General features: G+C 43.5%; 1 protein-coding gene across 5 annotated transcripts in view; it reads left to right on the top strand.

The window, feature by feature from the left end:
* LOC139049801 (tRNA methyltransferase 10 homolog B-like) overlaps nt 1–27,634 on the top strand; it is a 71,934-nt gene that overhangs the window by 15,405 nt on the left and 28,895 nt on the right. For all 5 annotated transcript variants that reach the window (XR_011508573.1, XM_070525604.1, XM_070525607.1 and 2 more), the window contains 4 exons: nt 4,400–4,544; nt 4,882–5,009; nt 14,164–14,316; nt 22,451–22,603. Coding sequence is in view for 4 of the 5 variants with exons in the window: in XM_070525604.1 (XP_070381705.1) it covers nt 4,400–4,544; nt 4,882–5,009; nt 14,164–14,316; nt 22,451–22,603 (579 nt within the window). In the remaining variant the exon portion in view is untranslated. The remainder of the gene's footprint in view (nt 1–4,399; nt 4,545–4,881; nt 5,010–14,163; nt 14,317–22,450; nt 22,604–27,634) is intronic.

Below are 27,634 nucleotides of genomic sequence, written 5' to 3'. Positions count from 1 at the left end.
GATATACTTCCCTGAGCACCAGAGACGGCTGTCTCTTGTGGACACTGTGTAGTGTACTGCTGACTCGTGAGGAGGCTGAATCGCCTTCTTCAGTCCAGCGCACCCTCAAGTTCAAGCTACTCAATGATACAGGACAGAAAATCCGGACATGTTATTACTACGTGAGCTGCAAGCTAAGCAAAGCGTGGCACATTCATAGACACCAATATGCTGACTAACGTTAGTGTAGTTGACATCAGCATTGACTGGATTAATGCTGTGCAAAACCTCAAGAAAGTGTCCAAGATTCCACTAATTTGCAAAGACGTACATAGTCCTCACAATTCTTCCTCATTCATCATCAATGTACACTGGGTGCAGGGACATGGCCAAAACCAGTACAATGATCTAGCGGACAGAAATGCATTCTCTATTTCCACACCGGAAATTCCGCCTGCTTCTCTCCGTCTCCGGGCCCCCGCTCTGTCCTATACAGAAGTTGTCCTGACGAAGACAAGTCTCCTTGTCGAATGTTGCCTTCAGGGACATCCCTTGTTTGACCATTGTTGTTCACAGAGTTAACGCACACATGTACCTAAATTGCTCCATGTGTCTGCTCCCTTTCCCATAATCTCACTTGGGTGGAGGAAGTCTCTCTCCGGAGACTACAGGCTCAGGCGGACCTTACACCTAACCAGGCACGTACCCAGGATTTTTTTTCGGGGGGGGGCCCACCACCTCCATCATCATCATCATCATGTTTTATGTCCACTGCAGGACGAAGGCCTCTCCCTGCGATCTCCAATTACCCCTGTCCTGCGCCAACCGATTCCAACTAGCGCCCGCGAATTTCCTAATTTCATCGCTCCACCCAGTGTTTTGTCGTCCTCGATTGCGTTTTCCTTCTCTTGGTACCCATTCTGAAACCCTAATGGTCCAACAGTTATCTAACCGGCGCATTACATGACCTGCCCAGCTACATTTTTTCCTCTTCATGTCAATTAGAATATCGTCTATACCATTTCGCTCTCTGATCCAAACCGCTCTCTTTCTCTCTCTGAACGTTATGCCTATCAATCCTCGTTCGATCGCTCTTTGCGCGGTCCTTAACTTGCTCTCATGTCTCTGCCCCATATGTCAGCTCTGGAAAAATGCACTGATTGCATGCACACCTTACTTTTCAATAATAATGGTAAGCTTCCAGTCAGGAGCTGGCAATGCCTGCCGTATGCGATCCAACTTATTTTTATTCTTCTGTGAATTTCCTTCTCATCATCAGCGTTCCCTGTGATTAATTGACCTAGGTAAACGTACTCCTTCACAGTCTCTAGTGGCCGACTGGCGATCCTGATCTCTTGTTCCTTTGCCCGGCTATTTATCATTATCTTCATCTTCTGCATATTAATATTCAACCCCACTCTTACACTCTCTCCGTTAAGGTCTCGAATCATTTGTTGTAACTCGTCTGCATTGTCCTTCAATAGAACAATGTCATCAACAAACCGAAGGTTGCTGAGAGTTTGGCCGTCGATCTTTACTCCGAAGCCTTCCCAGTTTATTGGCTTGAATTCTTCTAAGCATGTAGTGAATAGCTTTGGAGAAATTGTGTCTCCCTGTATGACCCCTTTCTCTATAGGTATCTCCCTGCTTTTCTTGTGTAGAATTAAGGTAGCTGTAGAACCTCTGTAGATATTCTTACGCGAAGGACGAGTCAGTAAGACGAGAAACTATTTACATATTATATTTACAACAACGGTTGCAGCGAAGACCGGTCAGACTCACAGCGCGAGCCCAGTTCATTCTTCCTACTCTTTTCTGGAGTGATGGCGCCCACGCGCCTCGTTCAAAGAAACAAATAGCACACGCATGTAGCAATATTTTCCAAGCTTTTTACGTAAGCGTTCTGTACTCCTTGATTACGTAGTGCCTTTAGGACTGCTGGTATCTCTACTGAATCAAATGCATTTTCGTAATCTATATAAGCCACATAGAGAGGCTTATTGTACTCTGCAAATTTCGCGATAATCTGATTGATGACATGGATGTGATCCATTGTAAAGTATCTCTTCCGGAAGCCAGCCTGTTCCCTTGGTTGACAAAATCGAGTGTTGCCCTTATTCTATTGGAGATTATTTTGGTAAATGTTTTATATAATACTGGGAGCAAGCTAAGGGTCCTCTAATTTTTCAATTCTTTAATGTTTCCTTTTTTGTGGATTAGTATAATGTCTGCATTCTTCCAGTTTTTTGGGACCCTTGCAGTCGATAGACACTTCGTATAAAGAGCCGCCAATTTTCCAAACATTATGTCACCTCCATCTTTGAATAAATCGATAGTTATTCCACCTTCTCCTCCCACTCTTCATCGTTTCATGTCTTGCAGGGCCCTTCTGACCTCATCGCTAGTTATAGGAAAATTTATGTATCCGTTTCATTACTGTTTCTAAGTGAGGTATCGTGACTCCTCTGGGTACTATATACAGGTCAGCTTAGAATTTTTCCGCTGCTTTTACTATATCTTCGAGATTGCTGATGATATTATCCTTCTTATCTTTTAGGGCATACATCATAGTTTGTCCTATGCCAGGTTTCTTTTTTACTGATTTCAGGCTGCGTTCATTTTTTTACGGCTTCTTCAGTCTTTCTCATGTTATAGTTTCGAATATCAGTTATTTTCGCCTTGTTGATCAGTTTTGACAGTTCCGCGAATTGCGTAACGCTGTGCGGCCGCCAGTCCCATACAACCGCGTAGAGCGCAGGACTCTGCGATTCTAGCCGTACTGCGCTCACCGTGAAAGATTAAAAAACACCCACATAAGCACAGCAGAGAAGTGGCTGCGTGAGGCGGTTCGACCGATAACTGTAGAAGCGTCATTCAAAACAAGTAATTGTTCTCCACTTCCGGCGGCGTTTTCTCTACTTCCTTTCTAAATAAAAAGATGTTGATCCATAACTATATTCATAAAAATTATTCGCTTTTGCTTGCAGTTTGGTTGTTGCCCTGGCTCTCTCCCTTAGTAGATCGCTTAATTTCTCAACTCCTTGTGATTTTTGTTTCCAGTTTCCAATTTGGCACGAAAAGTGCTATAGTATTAGGGAAAAAGAGACGAGGTAACGGGCGACAGTCATCTTGCTTATGGACTTAAGGGTTATTGCAAGGTTTCATGACGGACGTTCTTTCACATTATTTTATTTCCCACCTTATCTAACCCATATCACGTGTATATGGTTCCGGGCACCTGCCAGCGTCGCGGCGAGCCGTAACTCAAGAAAATAATGAAGCAAAGGGAAAGCTAAACGCAATTGGCGTTTTCTCCGCGGCCGCAACTCGTTCCACGAGAGTACGGACCAGCTGAGTAACAGCCGCATCCCTCTCCTGGTCCCAGGATCAGCCTAAACAAAGAAGGTTGAACTAACAAAAGCAACAGCTATGCGCGTGACGGTTGAATAGATGGTGACAACTGAACGCATCTCGAGTTAATCGCGCGGGTGCGGAATCTATGAGAAAACTGTCCTTCACATTACAAGAGATGCCGATAACTACCGCCATCTAAAAGGAGTGAAAAAGGCAGCATAATGCTGACCGATGAACAGCTGCCAAGTCTCAACATTGATCTGGCGGCGCTTCAGGAATGTGTGAGGAGTGGTGGCGTGGGTGGGGAGGGGGGGGGGGTTATGCCACTTGATTTCGGGGGGGGCCCGGGCCCCCCCCCTGGGTACGTGCCTGCACCTAACATTCCCTAGAGCTGTGGCCCAACTCCTGAAGACCCCGTGAGCTGTTTAAAGTGTGCTGCACCAGTATCTACAGTGGACATTCACCAGCTTGGGGGTTCTGCCCAGGAAAGAGGGCTATGCTAAAGATAATTCTAAGAGCTGCCAAGCTATGGATAGATCAAACAGACAGTTATGTACATTCGCACATAGACGATAAGTTTTCTAAGCCACTACTACAGTTTCTGTGTGAGAAGGGCCTCCATGCTTTTATTTAAGCACACATGTATGCCTCAGGGCAAGCTGCTTAAGAAAAAATATAATAAGGTAACATACTTACAACTATACCCAGAAGCAGTATTTTGCTGTTTAGAATCTATGAAGAGTAGTAGTCTTAAGCATACATTTGATGGCCAGTTTAACATTGACTGTAACATCATGGTGAGCGCTAGTTTGTTCCTTTTCAGAACTATACTCAAACAGTGTGACTAATACAAGGACACATAGAGACACAAATACAGTGCTTGTTCTCTGGTATTTGAGTTTTTGTGTGTCCTTGTATCAGTTGCACTGTTTGAGTATAGTTCTGAACATTCACTGCTTTTGTTATTGCATGTAGCTGTTCTATGTTGTAGGTTTGTGTTAATGGCTGAGAGGCTCTAGGCTGATTGCCTGTGCTGACTAGGAAAATTTAACATTGTGCATTACAGAAAAATGCAGCCAGGAAACTTGCCCGATATGAGAGGGTAGTTGCTGCGCGGAAGGCAAAGCGTCGTGAAAAGAAGCTGGCTCGGAAAAGCAGAATAGCTGCAGCAAAGGAACTGGGAAATTGTGATGTCAAGTCGATTTCTGGTGGTAAGTAGAATTTCTGTTATCTTCACTATTGCTTAGTAGCTGTGCTGAGTCGTGGTAAAATACTTGCGGCTTATAATTTCCATCCCTGTAGTGTAGAGCGCTTTTCCCGGAATTGAGATGTTGTGAGTTCACGTTATGGCTTAACCACTGGTCCTGAGTTTTTACTTTGCTACCTGATTATTCTGACACTGACAGATTATTCTTGGTGATGCTTATTGAGGGAAGGCTGGGTTACATGACCTAAACATTTCACACTTACTAATAAAACATGGCAAAGCTTAGTCATTCAACTAAGTGCTTGAGTTGAAGGTGAACTTATATGTTACTACTATTTCAGGTCAGTGGCAGAGGCCTGACAGGCTGCTACAGGAGGAGGCACTCAATCCTGACTCTTCACCAGGCTCTGAAATGCCTGCTCCATGCGTCTGCATTGACATGGGGCACACAGAACACATGAGTGATAAGGTATGTGCATGCCTTTTGCTAGAGACATCAATGCTGCAGCAGACTGCTTGTGCCATACCTCCTGTCTTTATTGCTGACAATGAGACATTAAACATGGCAAAAAGTGGCTACCGGTTATATTTTAGTTACAGCATTTTTTTCTTATCAAAATGTCGGAACAGAATGTTTTTCGTTCTGGTTTTAGCTTCATTCCACTGAAAAAGTGAAGTTCTGGCTCTGCTCCAGAAGAGAGAAAAAAAAAATGATCCACAAGGGTTCATAATTATTTGGTTTGCATGCAAAAATTTTCAAACAATGTAACGATAAAAACATAGCATTTATCTTTCTCAATAAGTAAATTCTGAATTCTGAGATCATGCTTAGCGCCTTGAGTCAAGCCACGGAGCATGGTCTCAGAAGCAGCACGTCATCAAGCATACTCGCCGAAGTGCAAGAGAGCTTTTGTGATAAAATGAACTTAAATGAACATGAACGATTAAACTACTGTAACAAAGCATTGTACCCATAAAAATGGAATGGTAAGCACTTCAGTGGGCAAGCCCTGGGTTGCCAATCTGCTAGTGCACGGAGTGGCAGGCTTAGATTAGTGATGCACTCGACCGGCTATCGCTTGCACTATCCATGCCCGAGATACATGCTTATGGAGACCCCCGAGATCCAGCAATCCTTTGTTATAAGGAAGTCAGCGGGATGGCGAAAAAATTTGTTATAAGCGACCACTTAAGAAAAGCTAAAGCAGTTAAGCTTTAATTTCACCACAACTGCAAGGAAGTCAAAATACAATGTATTCAATGAAGCAAAACTTTGTTCAGGTGCAAAAAAGACAGTGAGCTTTGGCTCTTTCAAGTTCTTACCGGGCGCGAGCAACTCCTTCTCTAATTTGACCAAGTGTTGCATGAGGTCGTGGTCGCTACCCATGCATTCAACCTTATTTTGCAACAGGCGTAGGTACTCCTGCGTCTGCACCATAGTTGGCACTTCACGTGGCTCTTCGTCCACCGGCTCTTCGTCCTCGTCGGGGCCACCAACAGTGTCAGTTACGTCTGCATCCGTCGCTGGAGTGACTACGGGAGCAGCAGTGTCAGCTAATGCGAATGTCTCGAAGTCGCCTTCTACAGATTGCTGCAAGTTTGGTCATCGTCAGGGTCGCTGACGATAGTGCAGGAAAAGCCGACGTGCGCAAAGCAATTGGCGACCTTCGAAGGTGCGAGTTCTTTCCATGAAAAGTTCAGCAAATAGGTCGCACCAAGCAAATCAATGTTGTACCTTTTGCTGCCGTCATACGCTGTAAGCATGCGCTACAAAAAAGCCTTGCATTGTGGTCTCAGTGATACTCTTATCCATCGGTTGCAGTACCGTGGTTGTCCACAGCGATTGCCTTGAAGTTGTCGATCTTCCTGTGGCTCGGACAATTGTCAATTATGAAAAGCACTTGCTGATTCTTTGCATCAAACCGTCTATCCAGAAAGTGCACAAACTCTTCAAAAATAGCAGCAGACATCCTTCCTCCCTTGTTACTCTATATTGCAACTTGGGGTCAAAGACGAGAGACAGACTCTTGAGAGGAACGAGGAGGAGACGAAAAGCTTTATACAGTGTGTACAATATAGCAGGTAATAGCATAAAGTAGCAGAGCCGAAGAGCGCACCAGGCCTATGGGGTGGTGGGCGGCGACTGTCTCCTCTAACAATTGGCGAGCTCTGCCTAAAATCCCTTTGGGCGTCCCATCGTCGGCAGGAACGAGGCAGGACCGGTGCTGATGTCAACCGCGTTGCTTTCCTTTTTCGTCAGAGGAGAAGTTCAAGCTGCATAAAACCGGTCTCCACGGCAGGGGTCAGCAGTTCTGTGGAATTCTGAAGGCTGTCAATGGATTCGTCATGGTGCTCTGTGTCCCTGGACTACTCAGTTCAAGCCACGGAAAGGGTTTGGCAGTTTCCTGGAACTTTGCCGGTTATCACCAAGAGCAACCACTTCAGAAGAACGAGGTGGGGAGGGGGAAGTGCCTGTTGCCTCCATGTAGGTGCGCAGTGTAGCACAACATTCTGTAGATGCATTCCTTGGGAATAGCACCGGCTGAGGGGAGGGTGTTGATTGCAATGCGGAGGAGGAGGTGGAGATGTGGAGTGACCCAACAAATAAAGTATGGAGAGGGGGAAATGCGACGACAGCATGCTGGCTCAGCAGGGACATGGAGGTTGCCTTGACGACGAAGAAGCCTTTTGGTCTGGCTGTTTGTCAACGCCTCGCAGTCCACACTGAATGCAAGCACATTGTTGCTCTTTTGGCTCCTGTTGTGCCATTACCACAAGCCCGGATTCCGAATCTGCAAGATGCGGAATCTATCCTGCGAGCGCCCTAATTCTCCCTTCACAAGTCAAGATGCTGAGCCGTCGTGCGGGGGCTGCGGGAGAAGCCTCGGCGAGCCGCATGTTTGGACGTGTCGGCGTGTGCCAGACAGCCCGGCGCCGCACCTCCCTTGCCTGGAGGTCACCGCGCGCGCGAACTTTGAACCGGGTGGCCAGCGCGGTCGCTGGTTGGACCCCTCGGACGACCGTCGTGTGCTGACTTTGTATTGGGCCGTTTGAGTGACAATGGTTCCTCGGGGATTATAAAAGCAGCGACACGCCGCCTGAAAAACAGGATCCGCCGACCCACCGGGAGACAGTGTCGCTCCCGACTGGGGTGAGATGTGTCACGCGTTTTCGCCGGACGTCGTCGTGCGAGAACAGTCGCGTTTGTTGTGAGCACTCGGCCCCAGTGCCGACCCGTTCATGTCCTGTATGATAACCTGTATATAATGTATAAAGTCCCTTTTGTTATTCTCATCGACGCCTGGCTCGGAGTCTTCGCTACCAACGCTCTGTCACAAAACGGGTGACGAGCGCTACGGGACCACAAAGTCGTAATCGTGGTGCAGCGGTACAAGTTCGTAACACTGCTGGCACCGGTTGGATGTCGTAACACTGGATGGCAGCTACGGGATTGACCGGCATCAGCTACCTCGGCGCGGTGAGTGCCTGAAGTTTACCTCAAACACCAGACTTTCTCTGACACAGGTCATGTAGCTTAGGGAAGGATTTGGTGTTGCATTGTGATAACCTTGTGTGTTTCGAGCCTAGTAAGAGTGTTTTGAAAACCAGGGGATGCTGAGGGGGTAAACAGGGCAGTGTGTGAAATACTTGCATATGTCTTACTAGTAGTGTTATAGTAGCGTACGGCAGGTATATTCAAAAAGGGTAAACAGCAGGAGGACAGTGTGAACGATGGAGAAGTACAAGGTGAAGGAACTTCTCGAAATTTGTGAGGAGTTGGGCATTGAGTTGGGCTCAACTAAAAGAAAGAATGCGATCCTTGAGGTCATGAGGACTGGGGACGTAACGGCTGAGGAAGCCGCAGAGGCCTTGGCGGGTATCAATGAACGTCGCGACGAGGAAAGGGAGGAAAGGAGAGAAAAGGAACGTCGCGAGGAGGAAAGAGAGGATAGGAGAGAGAGGGAACGGCGCGAGCATGAGCTTAAAATGAAAGAGTTGGAGATCCGAAATAACTCGCCGGCGCCTGGTCTCACTTCTAATGTTCCTAGAATACGCGATCAACTTCCACCCTTTGTCGTCGGAGAGGATATGGCCAAATACCTCGTGAAATTTGAGCACGTGTGCGAACGGAATAGCATTGAGCGATCCCTCTGGGCACAGAATCTGTTAGCCTTGCTTCCTGGGGAGGCATCAGACGTAATAACTTGCTTATCGAAAGAGGCGTTTGAGAGCTACAGTGATGTGAAGGAAGCGCTACTGCGGAAGTACAAATTGTCGCCCGAAGCTTTCCGGCAGAGGTTCCGGTATGCAAAAAAGGGCAAGGAGTCGAATGTTGACTTCGCGTTTCGTCTAAAAGCCGACTTGGTGGAATGGCTGAAGGGCGAAGAGGTTTACGACGACCGCGACAAAATCGTCGAATGCATCGCGTTGGAGCAGTTCTACCGTTGCATTGATGAGGATGTCAGGCTCTGGCTGCAAGATAGGCTAAAGGATGTTAAGCTAAACAAGGCAGCAGAGTTAGCGGAAGAGTATTACACACGCCGCAGCTTGCACAGCAAGGCAGTGCGTGTAGAAAAAGCTGATAGGAGAGATTGGTTTTCCGGGAAGCCCGACGAACGGAAGCAAATCACGCGTCGCGAGTTTCGGGACGACGAATCCCTTACCAAAGAAACTGTAAGGGAAGGACAGAATGCATCTCAGAATGATGACGATGGTCCGAAACAGCGAAACGAAATGACGCGTTCTTTTGAAAAACGGAAACCGTTAACCTGCTACAATTGCAAAAAGCAAGGGCACATCGCTGCAAGCTGCCCAGAGAGAATTGCTTTTGCAACGATACAGGAAACTCACAAAAACATACGTCTATTGGAGCCCTATGTGCAGGAAATTAAGGTAAACGGCAAGAAGTGCCGAGCACTGCGGGACTCTGCAGCAACTATGGACGTTGTTCACCCGTCTTTCGTCTCCTCGAGTGATTTTACGGGAGAGTGCGTTAGGATACGGCAAGTGGCCGAGAAGGAGAGTGTCTGTTTACCGATCGCAACGGTTATCATTGAAGGAGAATTTGGGAAACTTAACACCGAAGCCGCTGTGTCAGCCGCCCTCCCGGAGCAATTTTCCTACCTCTTCTCAAATAGCTCGGAGCAGCTGCTGAGGGATCACGGCAAATCATTCTTTGCCGACGTGGCGTACATAGCCCCCACGTGATCCAAAGCGCGCCCGCTGTCGAGGGAACTTGACTTTGCGTCGGTGAGCGAAAGGCGGTGCGGCACACGGACTGATCAAGGTAACTTGAGTGGCGAACAGTCACGGGAGAGGCAGAGCTCGGAGGCTGGCCTAGACGAGCGGGTCCTGGAAGTGAGTGGGAGTGACGCGTGCAGTGCTAGCCGCGATATAGACGCGACGCCGCAATTAGGCGACGCGGGCTCCACACTCGCTCCGGTTTCCGCCAGCCGGCAGGAGCAGGCTGCAGTTGAAAGAGAAAGTCTGATTTGCGAGCAACAGGAAGACTGTTCATTAGCCGATCTGAGGAAGAGCGTCAAACGGGGAGTGAAAAAAAAGAGGGTTTCATTTGGCAAAGAATCTGGCTTATTGTACCGCCGCTACACGGATAAGCAGGGTCGCAAATATAAGCAGCTTCGGATTCCGCGAAAATATCGCCGGGAAAAATGAATGACCTCATTTGCTTCCTCAGTAGTATGTTTTCGGTCCAAGTGATTTCAAGGGGACCATTCCATTTGTAATTATTATTGCTGATTAATAATTGTTTCTTGTCTATTTTGTTGTGTTGTTAATTTGAAAACTGGTTGTTTGAGCCTTGTGTACTAGATCGTACACCTGCCTCTTGTTGCAGCGGGAGCAAAAAGAGGGATAGCAATTTAGTTAGGTTGATTTGAATTATGGCCTTGTCTGGTGTTTGACGGGAGACAGAGGGCACTTGTTCGTGTTGGGTGTTGCCTTTTGCCGGTCGGTTTTGCAAGCTGCAGAACGACCAAGCGGGACCAGTGGCGAGAAGCAAGGTCTTAGGAACGACCCGAGCGGAGCTGGTCAAGGTGCCTTGGCGACGACGCGGTGAGCAGAGCTCCTGTCCTGGCGAGTCGGACCTGGGCACGTGAAGTTACCTGGCGTCCCGACACTGGACGTGAACTTGGACGAGCCTGACGAACGTGCGCGCCCGGCATCCGAGCCACGTGGAGGCAGCTCGTCTTCCCGGCGCCTTATCTGAGGGCGGGGATGCTGTTGTGCCATTACCACAAGCCCGGATTCCGAATCTGCAAGATGCGGAATCTATCCTGCGAGCGCCCTAATTCTCCCTTCACAAGTCAAGATGCTGAGCCGTCGTGCGGGGGCTGCGGGAGAAGCCTCGGCGAGCCGCATGTTTGGACGTGTCGGCGTGTGCCAGACAGCCCGGCGCCGCACCTCCCTTGCCTGGAGGTCACCGCGCGCGCGAACTTTGAACCGGGTGGCCAGCGCGGTCGCTGGTTGGACCCCTCGGACGACCGTCGTGTGCTGACTTTGTATTGGGCCGTTTGAGTGACAATGGTTCCTCGGGGATTATAAAAGCAGCGACACGCCGCCTGAAAAACAGGATCCGCCGACCCACCGGGAGACAGTGTCGCTCCCGACTGGGGTGAGATGTGTCACGCGTTTTCGCCGGACGTCGTCGTGCGAGAACAGTCGCGTTTGTTGTGAGCACTCGGCCCCAGTGCCGACCCGTTCATGTCCTGTATGATAACCTGTATATAATGTATAAAGTCCCTTTTGTTATTCTCATCGACGCCTGGCTCGGAGTCTTCGCTACCAACGCTCTGTCACAAAACGGGTGACGAGCGCTACGGGACCACAAAGTCGTAATCGTGGTGCAGCGGTACAAGTTCGTAACACTGCTGGCACCGGTTGGATGTCGTAACACTCCTCAGTTTCTGTACTGAAAGTAAATACAGTTGCCTACTGATTTTTTTCAGACACAGACAGGGTCTCAAAAATGTCTGAATTATCGAGGAGGCTACAAAAACGCAAAAATAAACCCTTAAGTGTTAGGAGTAGGAACGTCACTCAAAGTTGGTTTTAGAAAATGACCTAAATACAACTTATTCATTTGCAACACCACATTTGCCGTCGCTAGGGCCATTACGATTGAGGGAAAAGAAAAAGTGGGGTGAGATTTCTCCACGGTGCAGGAGAAAGCCGCACTCAAAAATGATTCCTTGACCGTGGCAAGATTCTTCAAGTTGTGGGATGTGGGGATGGAACTCTCATCAAAATCGTCTGCCCTAAGAAGCGCAGCCCTGGTGAAACGGATATCTATTAGAGCCGTGGCCTATACTCAGAGAACCGCTTCGATTGCTAAACGTACGATGCACCACCTAGCGAAAAAACAACGAAAAAACAATGCAGATAAAATTAAACCACCAGCTCTCCACATCAGAAGTTTACAGTTATTAGTGGAAATTAAATGTGCAAGTGTTGTGTACAAACCAATATTGTTTTAGAAAACCACCAACATCCTTCAATTACTATATCGTCCCCAGAGTACAAACAAAGATGAGGACGGGACCTTGTGGCAGAATGTTGCTTGTTCATTGGTCTCCCTCGCGCCATGACATTCCACTCTTTCTCCGAGTGACGTAACTCAGTCGTAACAGCCAGAGCGAACCGGCTCCAAAGCAAACCATTACAGAATAGGGCCCCTCGTTCCTAGTTCCCAAGTTTTGTTAGTCAGATCACGGAAACAAATTCTTATGAGAATTTGTTGGTGTCAATACTAGCCATAGTCCATGCTATGCAGAAAAGCAGTAGCATCGCAAATGTGATAACGGGTAAGTCCCTGTTGTACAAGGAGCATTTGTTTTTGTTTATTGTAGCAGGCACCTGGTTTGTTTTTTCCTGCCTTCTTTAAGCTCGTGAAGCAATGGTTGCCAGTTCAGGGAGCATCCAGAAGTTTCCTCATTCTTGATTATTGCTTTCGATTGGATTTTCTGTGCAGGAAAGGTGGTTTAGTGTGCTTTCAATTGGAGCTGGAGCTTCCCCATGATTTGTTCACTTCTTCTGCAGTGCTGTACAATAATGTGGAGCGTTGCACAATATTGTACAGTAATGAAGAAGGGCACTTGTGCAGGCGGTGTTCAGAATGTAAGAGATCAGACATTAGTCAAGCTTCGGTCAAATGTTGTTCTGAAATCAACTCCATGCTCTTGCGTGAGTGAAAACTTCACATGACAGGAAGCATTACTCGTAATAACTTGTACCTACGCTGGTGAAACATTGATGGATGAAAGTAACCCACGGTGGGGAAAATAAACCTGCACTTGATATAAGTCTAACACAATTATCAAAATAACACGCACTCATGAGCATCTACCGTTGTTTGAGACATTGTTAAAACAGCCTACATGTAGAGTCAGAAAATTGACAACCTGAGAGAAGCATCTGTGCCTTTACTGCTGCTGTCATTTAAAAATTATGTGCGGAGTCAGCCAAAGAGCAAATTTTGTGTCTTTTTGTTGAAGAAGTGCTAGAAGCACTGGAAGCTAGTTTTGATGATAACCCCAGTTGAAGTTTTATTTTTACAGGCTCTCCAACCTGCCAAAATTTGTAAAATCTGACAAACAGTTAAAATTCACTTGTCATTTCAGACAGTGCCTGATGTTGCTAGTAGAAGCATTTCGACAAAAATGTTTATCGATGTTGAAAAACTGTCAATCAAATTGACTGATTTCTATAGGGGCTGTAACGAAAAAGTGCTTTAGCTTGGGCCTAACTCCGTTGCTGCCTATTCAAATACTACATGTAAAATGCAGAAAATTTTTTATGAGGTAACACCTGGACTAATTTGAATAAAATTTGATGCATGTTTGAGAGAAAGTTAAATTCTAGTGACTCTAGGAAGCAGAATTTCAATTTAAGACCTAGAAGCTCTTACAAAAATTGTCGAAAATTGGTAAGTTATAAAAAGATAGAAGCACAATGTTTACAAATCCATAACTGCGCAAAAAACATATATCTCAGTTCTGTAAACTGCATCCCTTAGAGCATCTAAAGTGGACAAATTTTGTTTAATAATGCACAGTTCACATGGATTTGCCAGAACGATTACAATGGTTTTGCAAAAGTCTTGTTTGCACTTTAGTAGTATATTTCACGGGGGTGCATAATATATCAATTTCGTCTTCTTTAGATGTATTATTAAATGTCGTTACAGAATCATGATATCATTGTTCATTGCCGAGTTTAAGAGTTTAAACTTCATAGCTTTGTTTTTCTAAATTTTGCAATTTTCAACTATCTTTATAAAAAGATTGATGGCCTAACTAAAAAGACCCACTTCCTATAGTCACTAAATTTTAAATTTTTCTTTTAGATGTAACAAACCTAATCAAATTCAGGGCATTGGTTGCCTAGACTGAATTCTAGATGATACCTTCTGGGCCTTGCTTCTCAACAGGGCTTTGGGGCTTGCCCAATTTGTGTATGGTGTGGTAATGCACCATATAGTTTTTGAAGATGTTGCACAATTAGCCCTAAGCCTAACATTTATGTGGGAGGATGGGGTTAGGGAGGATGGGGTTAGTCTTCTGGCTTGTGATGGTGCATGTTCAATGTTTTTCCTAAAATTTTTGCAGGAGCTGAACAAACTGTCATCACAGTTACGAAGGCTCTATGGCTCTAATCGTCATAGCTACACTCCGTTGAAGCTCTACTTTACTCATTTCCCTTCATCTTGCCGTCTTTACAAGATGTGTGTTGAAAAGCATCAAGGATTTGAAAGGTACTCGGTGAGTTAGTTAATTTTATATTTCCTTTCTTTTTTTATCTTTAAAAAATGGTATATAAAATTGCACCTCACTGCACTAATATATTTGCACTTGGAATCTGAAAAAATAGATTCTGTGATTTTTCCTGCCAGAAGCACGGTCTGATTTTGAGGCATGCTGAAGTAGAGGTTGAATTTACTACTTTGGGTTAATTTTGACCACTTCGAGTTCTTTAACTCTCACTTGCAATAGGAGTATCATAACCAAAACGTGTTGATACAGGTCTTCATGGCTAGCTTCCCACTTTTATTTTTGCCCGCTATTAGCACAAAGCAGAAAAGAGCAATAAAATGTGTTGTTGCAAATAAAAAGTTGTATTTACGTCATTTTTTAAAACCAACCTGCTGAAGTTTGCAAATTTGGGCTCATTCCATCATTTTATGATTGTTATGCCAAGTTTTATGAAAATTGAGTTATTCAGCTTGCTAACTCGAACTTCTGTTGGACATATTAAACAAACTAAGTTGTGTCGCATAGTGCCAAATATTCGAGGTGCAGACAGATTGTTGAGGTTCCACAGGATTGTTCTGATAATGCTGTGGAACAATTTCTCGTAGTAATACTGAATGCGAACAGATGTTCAATACTACAAACCACGCCTGAACAGGGTTCGGCTCATTGGTCTCTGACCATACCTTTGGAAGTTTGATGCTGGAAGGATACTAAAGGGATACTTGCTTGAAGCAAGTATCCTAATGTTTTTAAAGTTCTTAAAGCAGGGGAACTCGGCAACAGCAAAGTCGCTTAAAAAGTCACTGTGATCTAAAAAGAATGCGTTACTTGCCAGTCTCTGCTCCAAGTTTGCTGCTGCTTGTGTGCTGTGTCTAAAAGTATGTAATTGTTAATAAAGTGTGTATGTATAAGAATTCCTTTTGTCCAGATATTATACATACATTAGGATAACTCCCAGGGTGTCTACCAACTGGGAAAACTGGGAATTCTCAGGGATTTTGAATAGTCAGGGAAAACTCAGGAAATTTGTGCCTCTATCAGGGAAAATTAGTTGTAATTTTATTGAAAGGGTCGAAAGTCTATAATGCTGGCTCGAGTAACAAACAGGAATCGCAATGAATCGTCTTTGATTGTCTGTTATCGGTTGGAGGAGTTGCCAGTGTATAGTCAACAATCGACTTTCTGGATTCCTGATAACTTGGACGGCTTCGCGGCACACCACGTACCCTACAGGGTCAATGTATCAGAACGTCAGAAATTTTGGACGCAAGAACTGTTCAGCGTCCGATTTTCCGGATGTTTTGCCGTGACCGCAGGTCCGAAACGGCATTAATGAAAGCCACCACCGCTGCTATTTTGATTACCTCGCCACCTCGAACCGGTGCTCTCGCACGCAGATCTGCTGGCAACTGTAACTCCACTGCGGCAATGCTGGGCCTAGCTGCTTTGACGTTCGCTATTAAGCTTCTTTCCGTTGGGTGCTGTTTTTTTATTGAAAGAATTTGCTGCTGTCAGCAGTGGCACAGACTCCGCCTTTGTGTCCTTGCGATTGGCTTTGAAGCTTGGAAAGCACGGTGCATTGCATAATGTCGGTTCCCGAAAGTCAGCTTCGCCTCTGTACTGAAATCTTACTTGGTGAAGCATACACAAAAGTATTGCAGTGAAGCATAACAAGCGTGGGAAGGGGCTATTGCCACGGGACACAGCATGTATTCCTTAATTATACACGCGTGCACTAGATATTTCCCATCACAGTCTGAGCACTGATATGCCTAACACGTGTACCGACAGGCCTTCAGAGCGTTTTCGAATGTGCTGTGGTGGTTTGTTTATTTATTTGTTTATTTGTTTATTTATTTATTTATTTATTACATACTGCAGACCAATCTGGTCCAAGCGAGACGGGCAATACAATTTACAGAATATCTCTATTACACAAAAAGAGAACAACAACAAGAAAAGAAACATGATAGTACCAGAGGAAAGAACACAAAAAGACATAATCATCTAGTCATATAGTGCGTCGTAAGGTTCTGTTAGGCTGTTCCAATCATACACAGAACATGGAAAAAAGGAAAACTTATAAATGTCTGTTCTTGCAAAGTAAGGGGTTAGAAAGTGTGTTTGGTAATGTCGTGTAGGTCTTGTGGCCAAAGGGGAAAGAAACTGTGTCTGATCAATAGCCATTCTACCGTTAAGAAGTTAAAAAAATTCAAACAACATTTTTTTCTTCTCGATTCAAGTAGTTCAATGTTGTTAGCTTTCATGAGCTCAGGAGAATCAGCATACTTAAATTTAGAATAGATAATCCTGACAGCTTCTCGCTGAATCCTTTCTAACTTTTTAATGTTAAGCTTAGTATAGGGATCCCAAAAAAATAGAGCAGTATTCAAGTTTAGGTCGTATGAATGCGAAATAGCTAAGAAGTTTTACCTTAGGAGGAGAATTACAAAGTTTATGTCTTCAGTAACAAAGTTTGTGTAAAGCTGAAGAGCAAATGTTATTAATGTGCAGATTCCATGAGAGGTTATTAGTGATTGTCACTCCTAGGTACTTGTAACTGGTAACCTGTTTCAAAGGAAGAGATGTCAGGTTATAAGTATATTTGAGAGGAGTTTTCTTAAGTGTTACACAAAGATAAACAGTTTTATCGGTATTAACAGTCATGCCAAAATCTGTGCACCATTTAGATATATTAATGAGATTAGAATTAAACTCAACCTGATCATGTACACCTCTGATTTCACGAAATAAAGCAACATCATCGGCAAATAAGCTATTTGAGTTCCAGGAGTAATTCCGGAGACAATGTCATTTATATATAAAAGAAACAACAAGGGTCCCAGAACACTTCCTTGAGGCACACCTGATGTTACAGGAAGACTGCAGGAATCAAAACCGTCAACTGACACAAACTGTGTTTGGTTATGTAAGTAATTGGAAACCCAAGAGACCAAAATGTCGAGAAGGTTAATATTTATGAGTTTATCGAGCAATTAATCATGAATAACTCTGTCAAATGCTTTACTAAAATCTAAGAATATTGCGTCAATTTGTCCATAATTATCTATGCATGCTGCAAATGAATGAACTACCGTGACCAATTGTGTTGCTGTAGAGAAATTTCTTCTAAATCCGTGTTGAAAGCTTGAGAGTATAGAGTTTTCCTCAAGAAATTGAAGGACGCATTTTGCTACGTGTTCCAATAATTTACAACAAGAAGATGTTAAGGATATTGGGCGATAATTTTCTAATAACAAACGGTCACCTTTTTTATAGACAGGTATAACTTAAGCTGTCTTCCATTCACCAGGTATCCTCGCACTTAATAGTGAACATCAAAACAAAATCACAAGAAATTTAGCAATAGTTTCGGCATAACGATGAAGAAACATATTGGGCAAACCATCAGGACCAAAAGTCGATTTTGCCTTCAGATTTAACAGCATTGCGACTACACCGTGATATGAAACAAAATCAACCTGGGATGCTAAAAATGCCCCGTGACGTAGATTCACGGTTGTACTTGCCTTCGAAAACACTCCAGTAAAATAAGTATTAAAATACTCAGCGATAGCTTGTGGATCTGTAATAGAGATGCCATCAACCGAAACCTGCATCATATGCCTGTCAGCATTGCTCAAATGATCCCAAAATTCTCTTGGTTCATTATTCATAAAGTTGGGCAAAGTTGTCATGAAAAAGAAGTCCTTAGACTCGTGCATAGCATGTGAGATCGTTCTTGATACCATTAGTGATAATAGGATTGGAAGCAGATCTTTTAGCCCGTTTTAGTTTCCGTTTCAAGTGAATAATTTTTCACGTTACCCAGGGTGTACGTTTATGGACTTTCTTTCGCTTGTTTGGTACAAACGTATTCAAACAATAATTGCACATATAAGCAAACTTTTTCCATAGCAAAGATACATTATCATGCTCTTCAGCAAAATCACTCAGGCAATTTTCCATATGTGCAATCACAGAAGCATCATTAGCTCTTTCGTTAATCTGAAATATCATATGCTACTAGTTTCATGAGAAGCAAATTTCACTAGGGGAATTGACATATATACAAGACAGTTGCCTGATAAACCTTCTTCAACTATGACAGTGTGTTCTGAAAAATCCCGGTTTATAAAGGCCAAATCTAATATCGAGCAAGATGAACCCTGGATGCGAGTGGGCTGTTTCACAATTTGAACCAGGTCATGAGTGAGCATGATATCAAAGACAATATTCATATTTTTGTTGAATTTGCTAGTTCCTTGTAGTCGCTCCCAGTCGACTCTGGGTAAATTAAAATCGCCGAGCAAAAAAACTTTCTTATTGCGACAGAAGTACATACACTCTCGCAATTTAATTAGGTAATCAGGAGTAGAATCAGGTGGCCTGTAGCATGCTATCTGGATAAAGCTATGACCCCAGCAAGATATCTTTAAGCATAAATGCTCAAGGTCGCGGAAGAAGTCGAGTACCACTGCCTCAATATGCAGTGGTACATATGCAGTGGTTTCAGCCCTTAAGGGCAGTAAATGACATGCATTTATTTTTTTCCAACTGGATTATTTTTCGGGCGTTTCCACAGCCCCTATGGAGTTCGAAAAATCGGATGTGGACTGTGCAGCTGACCAAGAAGATGCTTCAAATGGTCCATGGGGCGAACGAGTAGCGGAAGGAGGACAAGAACAGAAAGGACCTATGCATTAAGGAATGAACGGAAAAGAAAGTGTGCTGCTGCCGTTTTGAAGGAGCTTTAGCTCAAAAGTGTTGGCTGATGCCGAGATGCAGATGACCCTCATCCAAACCAAAATAAACTCTTTAAAGCAGTGAAACACAACAGTGAGGTGTCGTGCGCAGGCTGAGAGTAGGTCAGCACAGTTGAGGTTGACTTATGAGCTGTTGAGATAGAATTTAAATTGTGACAAAGTTCGGGCCTCATACCACTGAGCTTGCTATCAGTTGATAGAAATAGCTCATATTCGAAAATATTTGCTTCTGTATGCATCTCCTTTTTATTCGTATTTGAGAATGTCTGACTCGATTTGCAATATTTTTCGAAGACATTTCGTTTGCTATGCATTTTCCTAACCCCTCCCTTATATTCCCTTCTTGAATAACATAAGCACTACTCCTTAGTATTCAAATTGGATTAAGCCATTTAAAAAAAAAATTTTCATGTGCTTACTAGAGAGTGACAGCATCGGGCGATATGGTTTCAGCTTGTCTTGACATAAAACATAATTCTGCATCGCTCAGAGAATTTTGCAAAGGCACTCACAAAAAACCTGTAAAACTCAAGGAATTTGGAAATGTGAACTTGGTAGACACCCTGAACTCCTTGTAGTCAGTATTGCTTCACATTACAGCAGACTTTTGCTAATTTGACTCCGGGTAATTCGGTACCGACCGAATGTCCCAGCTCGCGCTCATACATTTCGAAGTGCCAAGGCTTTTATTTATTTTGGCAGTGAAATTGCCCCTTGCCCAATTGTTCAAACTTGACTGGTCAGCATGCATGCACTTGACTCCCACTAGTTGTGACTCCCACTTGACACCCCACTAGTTATATTGTCTAGTTCAAATTCTGGATGACCAGTGCTTTGATGATGTACACAAAAATATTGTGCATAAACCTACAGGGATGATTGTTAATGTTAGTGAATGCGCTGAATGAACAAAGAAAAGAGCTAAAGAAAGCTATTTGCTTTAAAAGGGCGACACACACATTGCGATGTGTGTGTTGCCAACAGCTCTAGACTGCACTAGGGGACAGTGAGTGTGAGCAAGATCTGCACTGACCAAAAACAACAGTTTTCAACATAACCTTGGCAGAGTTTCAGTCTAAAATGGCAGCTCACAATGAATGGTCATTGTACTTACCGGATTATAACTGGCACCTTTTTCCCCAAGAAAATGGGTCTGAAAATTGTCCATGTGTTCGAATCCACCCAAATTTCAACCAATATCCAACCAAAACCATGTCGATGGCATTGGTAACAGTATGACGTCAGAGCCAGTGTCATTGTCATTGTAATTGCTAGGTGGTGACAGAAAAAGTTGTCATCATGGAGGACAGAAAAAGCTAGACTTCAGATAGTCAGCCTTTGCAAAGGCTGACTCGCAATGCCTCTGTGCACAGACTTTGCTAAGCCTCTGTGCGTTGAATCCAGTGCACAGTGAAGTGTACGTTGCTTAGTTCACGGTAGGTTTGAGTACTACTGGCTGCCAAAACTTGTGCTGCTTTCTTTCTTGAACCCGTGCTGCCTGCTTTCTTTTTGTTGCACTTGAGGTCTTTAGTACTCAGCGTCACTACCTAGAAGCATTGTCGCTGTTGAAACAGCAACTTTTTGCTCTGGAGCGTCCACGAGATTACAGTCGCCAGCTCATAATTTGGACTCGCCGGGACTGTCGAAATGTCCAAATAATCGGTAGTCCAAAATACTGGATTCGCCCAACATAAGTGACGTTATTCCAAGAGTGGCCAAAAAGGGTCTGCCATAGTCTCAGATTGTCATTTCTGGAAATGCCTTCAATCTCACGTGGCTATAGCACAATATGCATCGTTACCTAGGAGCAATGGCATTCTTGAGTCCAGATGCACCTTAGGCCCTCCCAACTACACCCCTGAGATCCAACACTGTTTACGTCATTGGAGTCCTTGTGGATGAAACTGTTCAGTCAAGCCCAATGTGGCTTTGGCAGGCCTGATGAATGCATTAGGTTTTATAGAAATAATAAAAGAGTTTATTATTATTATTATTGGCACAGTGCCAGGCATGCTATCTTATCACTTATGCCGCATGGTGAGGCAAAATATGCTAGTAATGCGAAATATTGCAAAAATGAAAGTGTCTTTAGAAAGTGATCGTTCATGAATATGGCCCAAGTTTGCCAACGCGTGCAGCTGCACGCACATGTATACTTGACCTTGGCCTAGACGTAGCGTGGCTGTGATTTTCTAGCAATGCTTTCTATGCTATTCCTTTTCACGCTTCTTGTGCTTTGTCGGAGATCAGAGCGATGCTCTGACCATTGTCAATGCATGCATAGAATTCTCATCAGTGTCTACTAGATCGACGAGGCTTCACTAGTTTTGGTTTCACGTAATGTGGCCGACGTTTCAGAATACAAATATCGCCATTTTTGCTTTACTTGGTGACTATGTTAGCATACAGTTATGCAGTCGGAGTCCGAATTATCGCACAGTACTCTGTAAGGTGTCCAAAATTTTGGGCACCTTACACCTTGAATCGCTAGCATTCGATTCCGTTAATAATATATTACTACAATATATATTACTAATATAATGTTAATGTGAACCAAAATCACATAATTTCTACCATAATTGCATGACACCTTCTGGTCATATGTTGGTCTCTTTATTGAGTTATTGGTACTGCAGTCCCTACTGGGGCTTTTAGCAGAATAGGTTACAAAAGAAAAGTGATTACAAAATTTGCAAAAGTGAAACAAATACAGACACAAATCGCAGCATATATAGTATACAAAACAACAGAACACAGTTCTAAAAAGGAAGACAGGAAAACACACTTGCATACACAAGTACAGGCGCCGACAAAAGTGGTATACTCCACGTAGCGGGAGCCGGAGCAATGGCAAACTACATCGCAACGCCATCTACAGGCAGCATCTGGGATCGAGACAGCCAATGGGTGCCCTTTATTATCTGCAGGCATGTCGCTTGACTCGTGTCAATGTTTCGTGCTTCAGCTCGCCAAAGTGACGAGCGATGCCGCTGCAGTAGCAATCTGCTTGGTGTATACCACTTTTGTCGGTGCCTGTACATGTGCATGCCACACTTGTTTAGAAACAAAAGCATCAACACTTACCTGAAGAACTTCATCGTGAATCTAAAGGGACACCAAAATGGATTTCAATTTTCGATGTATGCTGTGGATGACATCATGTAGGTCTTTCTGAGCTCTGTTGAGCTGCTGTTGTAGCTTTGGTACGGATTTTTCTCTACGCCTTCAGTGTGTACTCTACTTCCACCTGTTTGCATATTTTTATGTCATGCCAGTCATGTCTTTTTGTCTGTGTACTTCCTTTCTTCCTTTGTTGTTTGCTGTTTTTGAACTAGCTGCTTTAGGCGCTTAATAGTTTTTTTTTATTTTTTCAATAGGTGGAGATGAGGGCAGAAAGTCATGTGAAGCTGTTTCCTAAGGAGTCGCTGCTCTACCTGAGTCCAGATGCACCGGATGCCCTCCCAACTACACCCCTGGGATCCAACACTGTTTACGTCATTGGAGGCCTTGTGGATGAAACTGTTCATAAGGTATTGGCAGCATTATTCTTGCTTGCTTATGATATGTTAAGGACAGAATATTCTGACAGTGTTTTCTTCCTGTTTAAGGTTTTTGCCCCTTCATGTTGTATGCAATAACTCAGTTTTCATGTTTTATGTCCCATTAATGGACCCTCCCCCCCCCCCCTCCAAGAGGCCTATTGGAGCCTACATTAGGCATTCATTTACGTAAAGCAGTATCTTGAGTAATTTTTCGAAGCTTGTTGTTTTTAGAAAAGGCTGGAAAATGCCATTCTAGCGAAAAGGATTTCAAAACTAAAATACCTGGCTTCACTCTTTTTTTCTTAATAGTAGGCAAGTCACAATTCAGTGTTAGCTTTCTGTAAGTCCTTGCTTTTAGTACATATGTATCATTTTACAAATGCGCATTGTCGTGCGACAACCATTTCAGAATGGTATCAAATGGAGGTGAGCTTTCTGCATGCTTACACTAAATTATTTAATAAAATTTGGGCCTTACAGTTTTGTCTTCATTGCAGATAAAATTTTAGCGTGGTACTTGTGGCACTGGTGCAGCTGTGGTTTGTTTACAGTAGACTAGAATAATGTTGCCTTATTGGGATACAACACTGCAAAGGTCTACTAGGCACAACGCACAGCGTTTCCATGTTCATGTTCCATTTTTGTGTCTACTGTACCTTTTCAGTGCCGTATCCCAATAATACTATTCCAACAATCCTCAATGTGAGCTTTGATCGATGCGTTGGTAACGGTGGTGGGAATTTCATAGGTTCAAGAAAACAAATTCATGCACTTGGTAAGGCCATCCTCCTGGGGCCATAAGAATTGATTCCAGGTAGATGGTTTCTGTCACAACAGATAGATGATGACACTGCAGCAGTTTGCATTTTTTCACGCAAATAGCAGCCTCATTTTACCTTTAACCCTTTCACATGCTGTGTACACAATTGTGTACGTCAAGATGGTGCATCAACAGCAAAAGCATTGATGAGCTCAAAGATATTTGAAATATGTTGCATGCATCTTTAAACACTTCTGATCGTAAATGTGCTGAAAGTTCTAATAACATGCGCAAAGTGTGTTAGTAAAAAGACTCGGAACGTAGACAATTCCGTGTTCTTGCTCAGTGTGAGTACGTCGTATGTAGCGGGTTCACTTGGTTTATTGTTTTTCACGTGCTGCACCAGGCATAATTTTCATGTGTCTGGATAGTTGCTTTTCAAGCCTGCTAGACATGATATAGTTAATGTTCTCATATCTGATGTTCCTGTAATGAGTTTTCGCATAGAGTCCACATTTCTGTAAACTTGACAAAACTCCCTTAAGAATTGAAAATTGTTAATCTATATTGCAGCTGTAAGCTCTTCATGTTTATGAAGGTGCAAGACATGGGGTGAAAGTAACTTTTCAATCAACAGAATTAATTGGCACCTGAAAGGGCTAACCGGTTCCCTGTTTCGTATGAGCTGAGATTTCCCTTGCAATTTTCTGTAGATAGCCATTTTGGAAATGTACAACTTGTTTATCACAATTATGCCTAGTTTTTAATATTTCAGAAATGCAGGGCATGCGCTATCAGTTCAGGTTAACTAACAGATGCCCAGATGGTCAAATATATTTGGAGTCCTCCTCTATGGCATCCCTCGTAGCCCACAGGACATCTTTGGTTCATGAATCCTCAACATTTATTATCTGATTGTAACATTGAAAGCACTGCTGTCTATGTGTATTAACAAGAGTAAGGCACATGAAGGCTACACTGAGTGTGTAATCTGGAGGAAAAATTCTCTGCATAATTTAGGATGAGATGACATGGTTCTCAATGACTAGTGCATGGTGTAAGTTTTTATTGGGAAGAATTAGAGATGACCTCACTTGCATGTCAGACACAGGACTTGGTGCTTTATGTGATTTCAAGTCTAGAAATTTTATGTACTTGGGCTGCAGGAAGCATACATGTTTTCTCTAGCTGGAAATTGATATGCCTGGCTTTGGGATCATCTGTAACAAATTTTTCTATTCTTTAGGGCAAAGTAATGCAATGAAATGTGAATATATTAGTCGTAAGTCATATACATAATACAAAACCCTCTGTGAAGAGGCATGCATCGTGCAATGCTTTGTACTATCAACATTATCAGTTAATATAATTGATGTCTCGTAATATTATTAACAAGATGTTTAATAATGAGTGTATGAAAGTATGCAACATTTATTTTAACATAATTGTGAAATAGCTGGGACAGTAATCAAGCAACTTTATTGGGACACATTTATAAAATGAATGAAAAAAACTAATGCAGTTGAACCTCGATATATCGAACAGTGCAGTGATCACGAAATAGTTTGATATAGCCAGAATTCAATATATAAAATCACGTAAAAAATGCGTCAAGAACTTCTGCCAATCACTCAATGAACCATGGGCGCGATCGGGGATCACTGTTCAGAGCGCGCAATTGGCCTAGGCCGCGCCGACTTCGTCCGCCAGGAACACGTCAGCCGCGAGTCGGCATGCGAAGTCGGCACGAATGTGTGCTCCAAACAACGATCCCCGATTGCGCCTCAGTCGTGGCGCAGTAAATACTCACTTGAAGCTTCTCATAAAGTATTTATGTATTTATTTGGATGAAAGTACTGCAGCAGTGTAGCCTGCTTCTTATTGGCAGCCAAGTGCTTAAGAGGAAGCTTTAGCTCGAGTGCTCCTATCTAAGTACATGTAAAAGGAGAATTAGTTTTTCTCGGCAACCACTGCATCAAATTTGATGAGGTTTGTTGCATTTAAAAGAACTTAAAATGTAGTGACTGTTAGTTTCGGATTTTTGATTTAGGCTGTCAATTTTTTATAAAATTTGGCAAATATAAAAAATTTTAAGAAAACGAAACTCAAGTTTACAACTCTGTAACTCGGCAATAAGAAATGGTATCACAATTCTGTGAATTGCATCTAATAGTACATCTAAAGCGGACAAAATTGATACATTACACATAAATCCTAAAAATTTTAGTAATATGGAAATACAGCTTTTGCAAAACCCTTGTACACAATGTGACAAATTCACGCAGGATATAAATTGACATTTAAAATTTGTCGGCTTTGAATGATCTAATAGATGCCGTTTACAGAACCACAATATCTGTTTTTATTGCAGAGCTATTAATTTGTAAACTTTATTCTTCCATTTTTTCTAACTTCCAAATTTTTGAAATTTTTTTTTTACAAAATTCAGGCCCTAAATCGAAATTACGCTTGCAACAGTCACTGGAATTTACCTTAATCTCTCAAATGCAACATATTTAATTAAAATCACTCTAGGGGTTACCTCAGAAAAGCGTTTTTACGTTTTACATGTATTTGAATAGGCCGAAACAGAGTTGAGCCTGAGCTTAAGCTTCCTCTTATACACGTAGTCCTCAACATAGTCTAAATGATGCAGCGATAGCCCGTGCCACAGTAGTCGTGTAGATGGGCCAAAGCAGCTACAGCCTCAGTTGAAGTCGGGAGCGGGGCAACATCAGCACTTTCAGAATCAACCTCGGCAGAGTCTTCGTTTAGCCGCTACTTCTTCTGTGATCTCCATGATTGTCAATCTAAGCATATTGGAACACTGTCAGTAACAAAGTATTAAGTGGCATCTTCCAAGGCATCTGTGAGTGAACCCAGTGAGTACGCGCTGTCGCGCGTCTTTGTGGATGCAAACCGCCAGTCCACGCGAGGCGTGGCAGGCGCAGAGTGCGGCACCGAGGAGAAGTCAGTGCGGCAAATGCAATGCGTTATTGACATCGAACTAGCGAAGCCGCTGCGTGCATACGCCGCTACATTCAAATGGCGCCTTCGGTCGGCGTGATCAATGTGTGCAGCTATAGTGCGTAGCAGTCTGGAACGTCCATCGCGCTACCGAAATCTTCGAAAATTGCAGGAAAGCTCATCGCCAGTCAATAGAGCGCATGCGGTCTGGGGAGACGGAGTTCGATATGTCTATCTTACGTTCCACCCTGATCAAAAAAAAAAAAAAAAAAACATTCGATTTTCTAGTTGATGTAGAAAATGTTCGATATACGCAGTAATTTGATATATTCGTGTTCAATATATCGAGGTTTGACTGTACTCAACATGGTGCATGCACAGAGATGGCAAGCAAATAAATACTGTACTTATGAAAAAGCATAGAAACTTTTTGATTGAGCGGAGACCCACCTCATTTCCTGAGCATCACATTTAAAAACAGCAATAAAAAGCATGAAGTGTAGTAACTACAGCATAGATCCCCTATAATGTCAGTGGCTGGAGTTGGGAATTTTCCCACTATTAGTGGTACCGCACTATAACCAGAACAACAATTTTCACAGCCTGTGCATGTACAAAACACATAAGACCAAGCACCCGCGAGTATCTGGGAATCGAAGCATATGACTTGGAGTTGCCCTTAGTTTCGTTGGCGAAGTTCCTCGGCTTTCCAAGTACTGTACAGCTACTGCAAAGCATTTCATTGACTCTACATCAAACTCCAACTTTGACCGCCAACTCCAAACGAGACGGTGCTTGTTAGGCCTAGCTAGAGATGCCAAGTGGGGATGTCAAGTGGCATGCTCTTCAAGAGACACTCACCATTGATATATGTTCGCACCTGTAGATGAATGCACAAAGATCTGGCGTGAAATCATGCGCAAAGGCTTAACTGACGGCAGCACATGTGAAGTGGGGTTTATGGGTCATCAGCCGGCAACTACCGTGAACACGCATAGCAGAAGTCCTTACGCACGCATACTGGTACACACATTTACACATGGTACACAATGTAAAGCTCACATTTATGGACAATGTTCTGAACTGATAAATCTGGGGAACACAGTTTACACCGTTGCGGAGTTTGGGTCAGACGCACAATGATGTGCATGACGACGAGCGAACGCGAAACACACGTGCCATCTACCAATTTTTCCGTGGTGCAATAAACAACAAATCGATTTTGCTGTCGAAATTTGTTTTTCTAGCCGCCTCGATAATTCAGACATTGTTTAGACATTGTCTGTGCCCGA

This window comes from Dermacentor albipictus, chromosome 1 (assembly GCF_038994185.2).
Source record: "Dermacentor albipictus isolate Rhodes 1998 colony chromosome 1, USDA_Dalb.pri_finalv2, whole genome shotgun sequence".
Classification (NCBI taxonomy): domain Eukaryota; kingdom Metazoa; phylum Arthropoda; class Arachnida; order Ixodida; family Ixodidae; genus Dermacentor; species Dermacentor albipictus.
The sequence above is the reverse complement of the archived record's forward strand: the minus strand, read 5'-3'. Positions and strand labels throughout refer to the sequence as shown.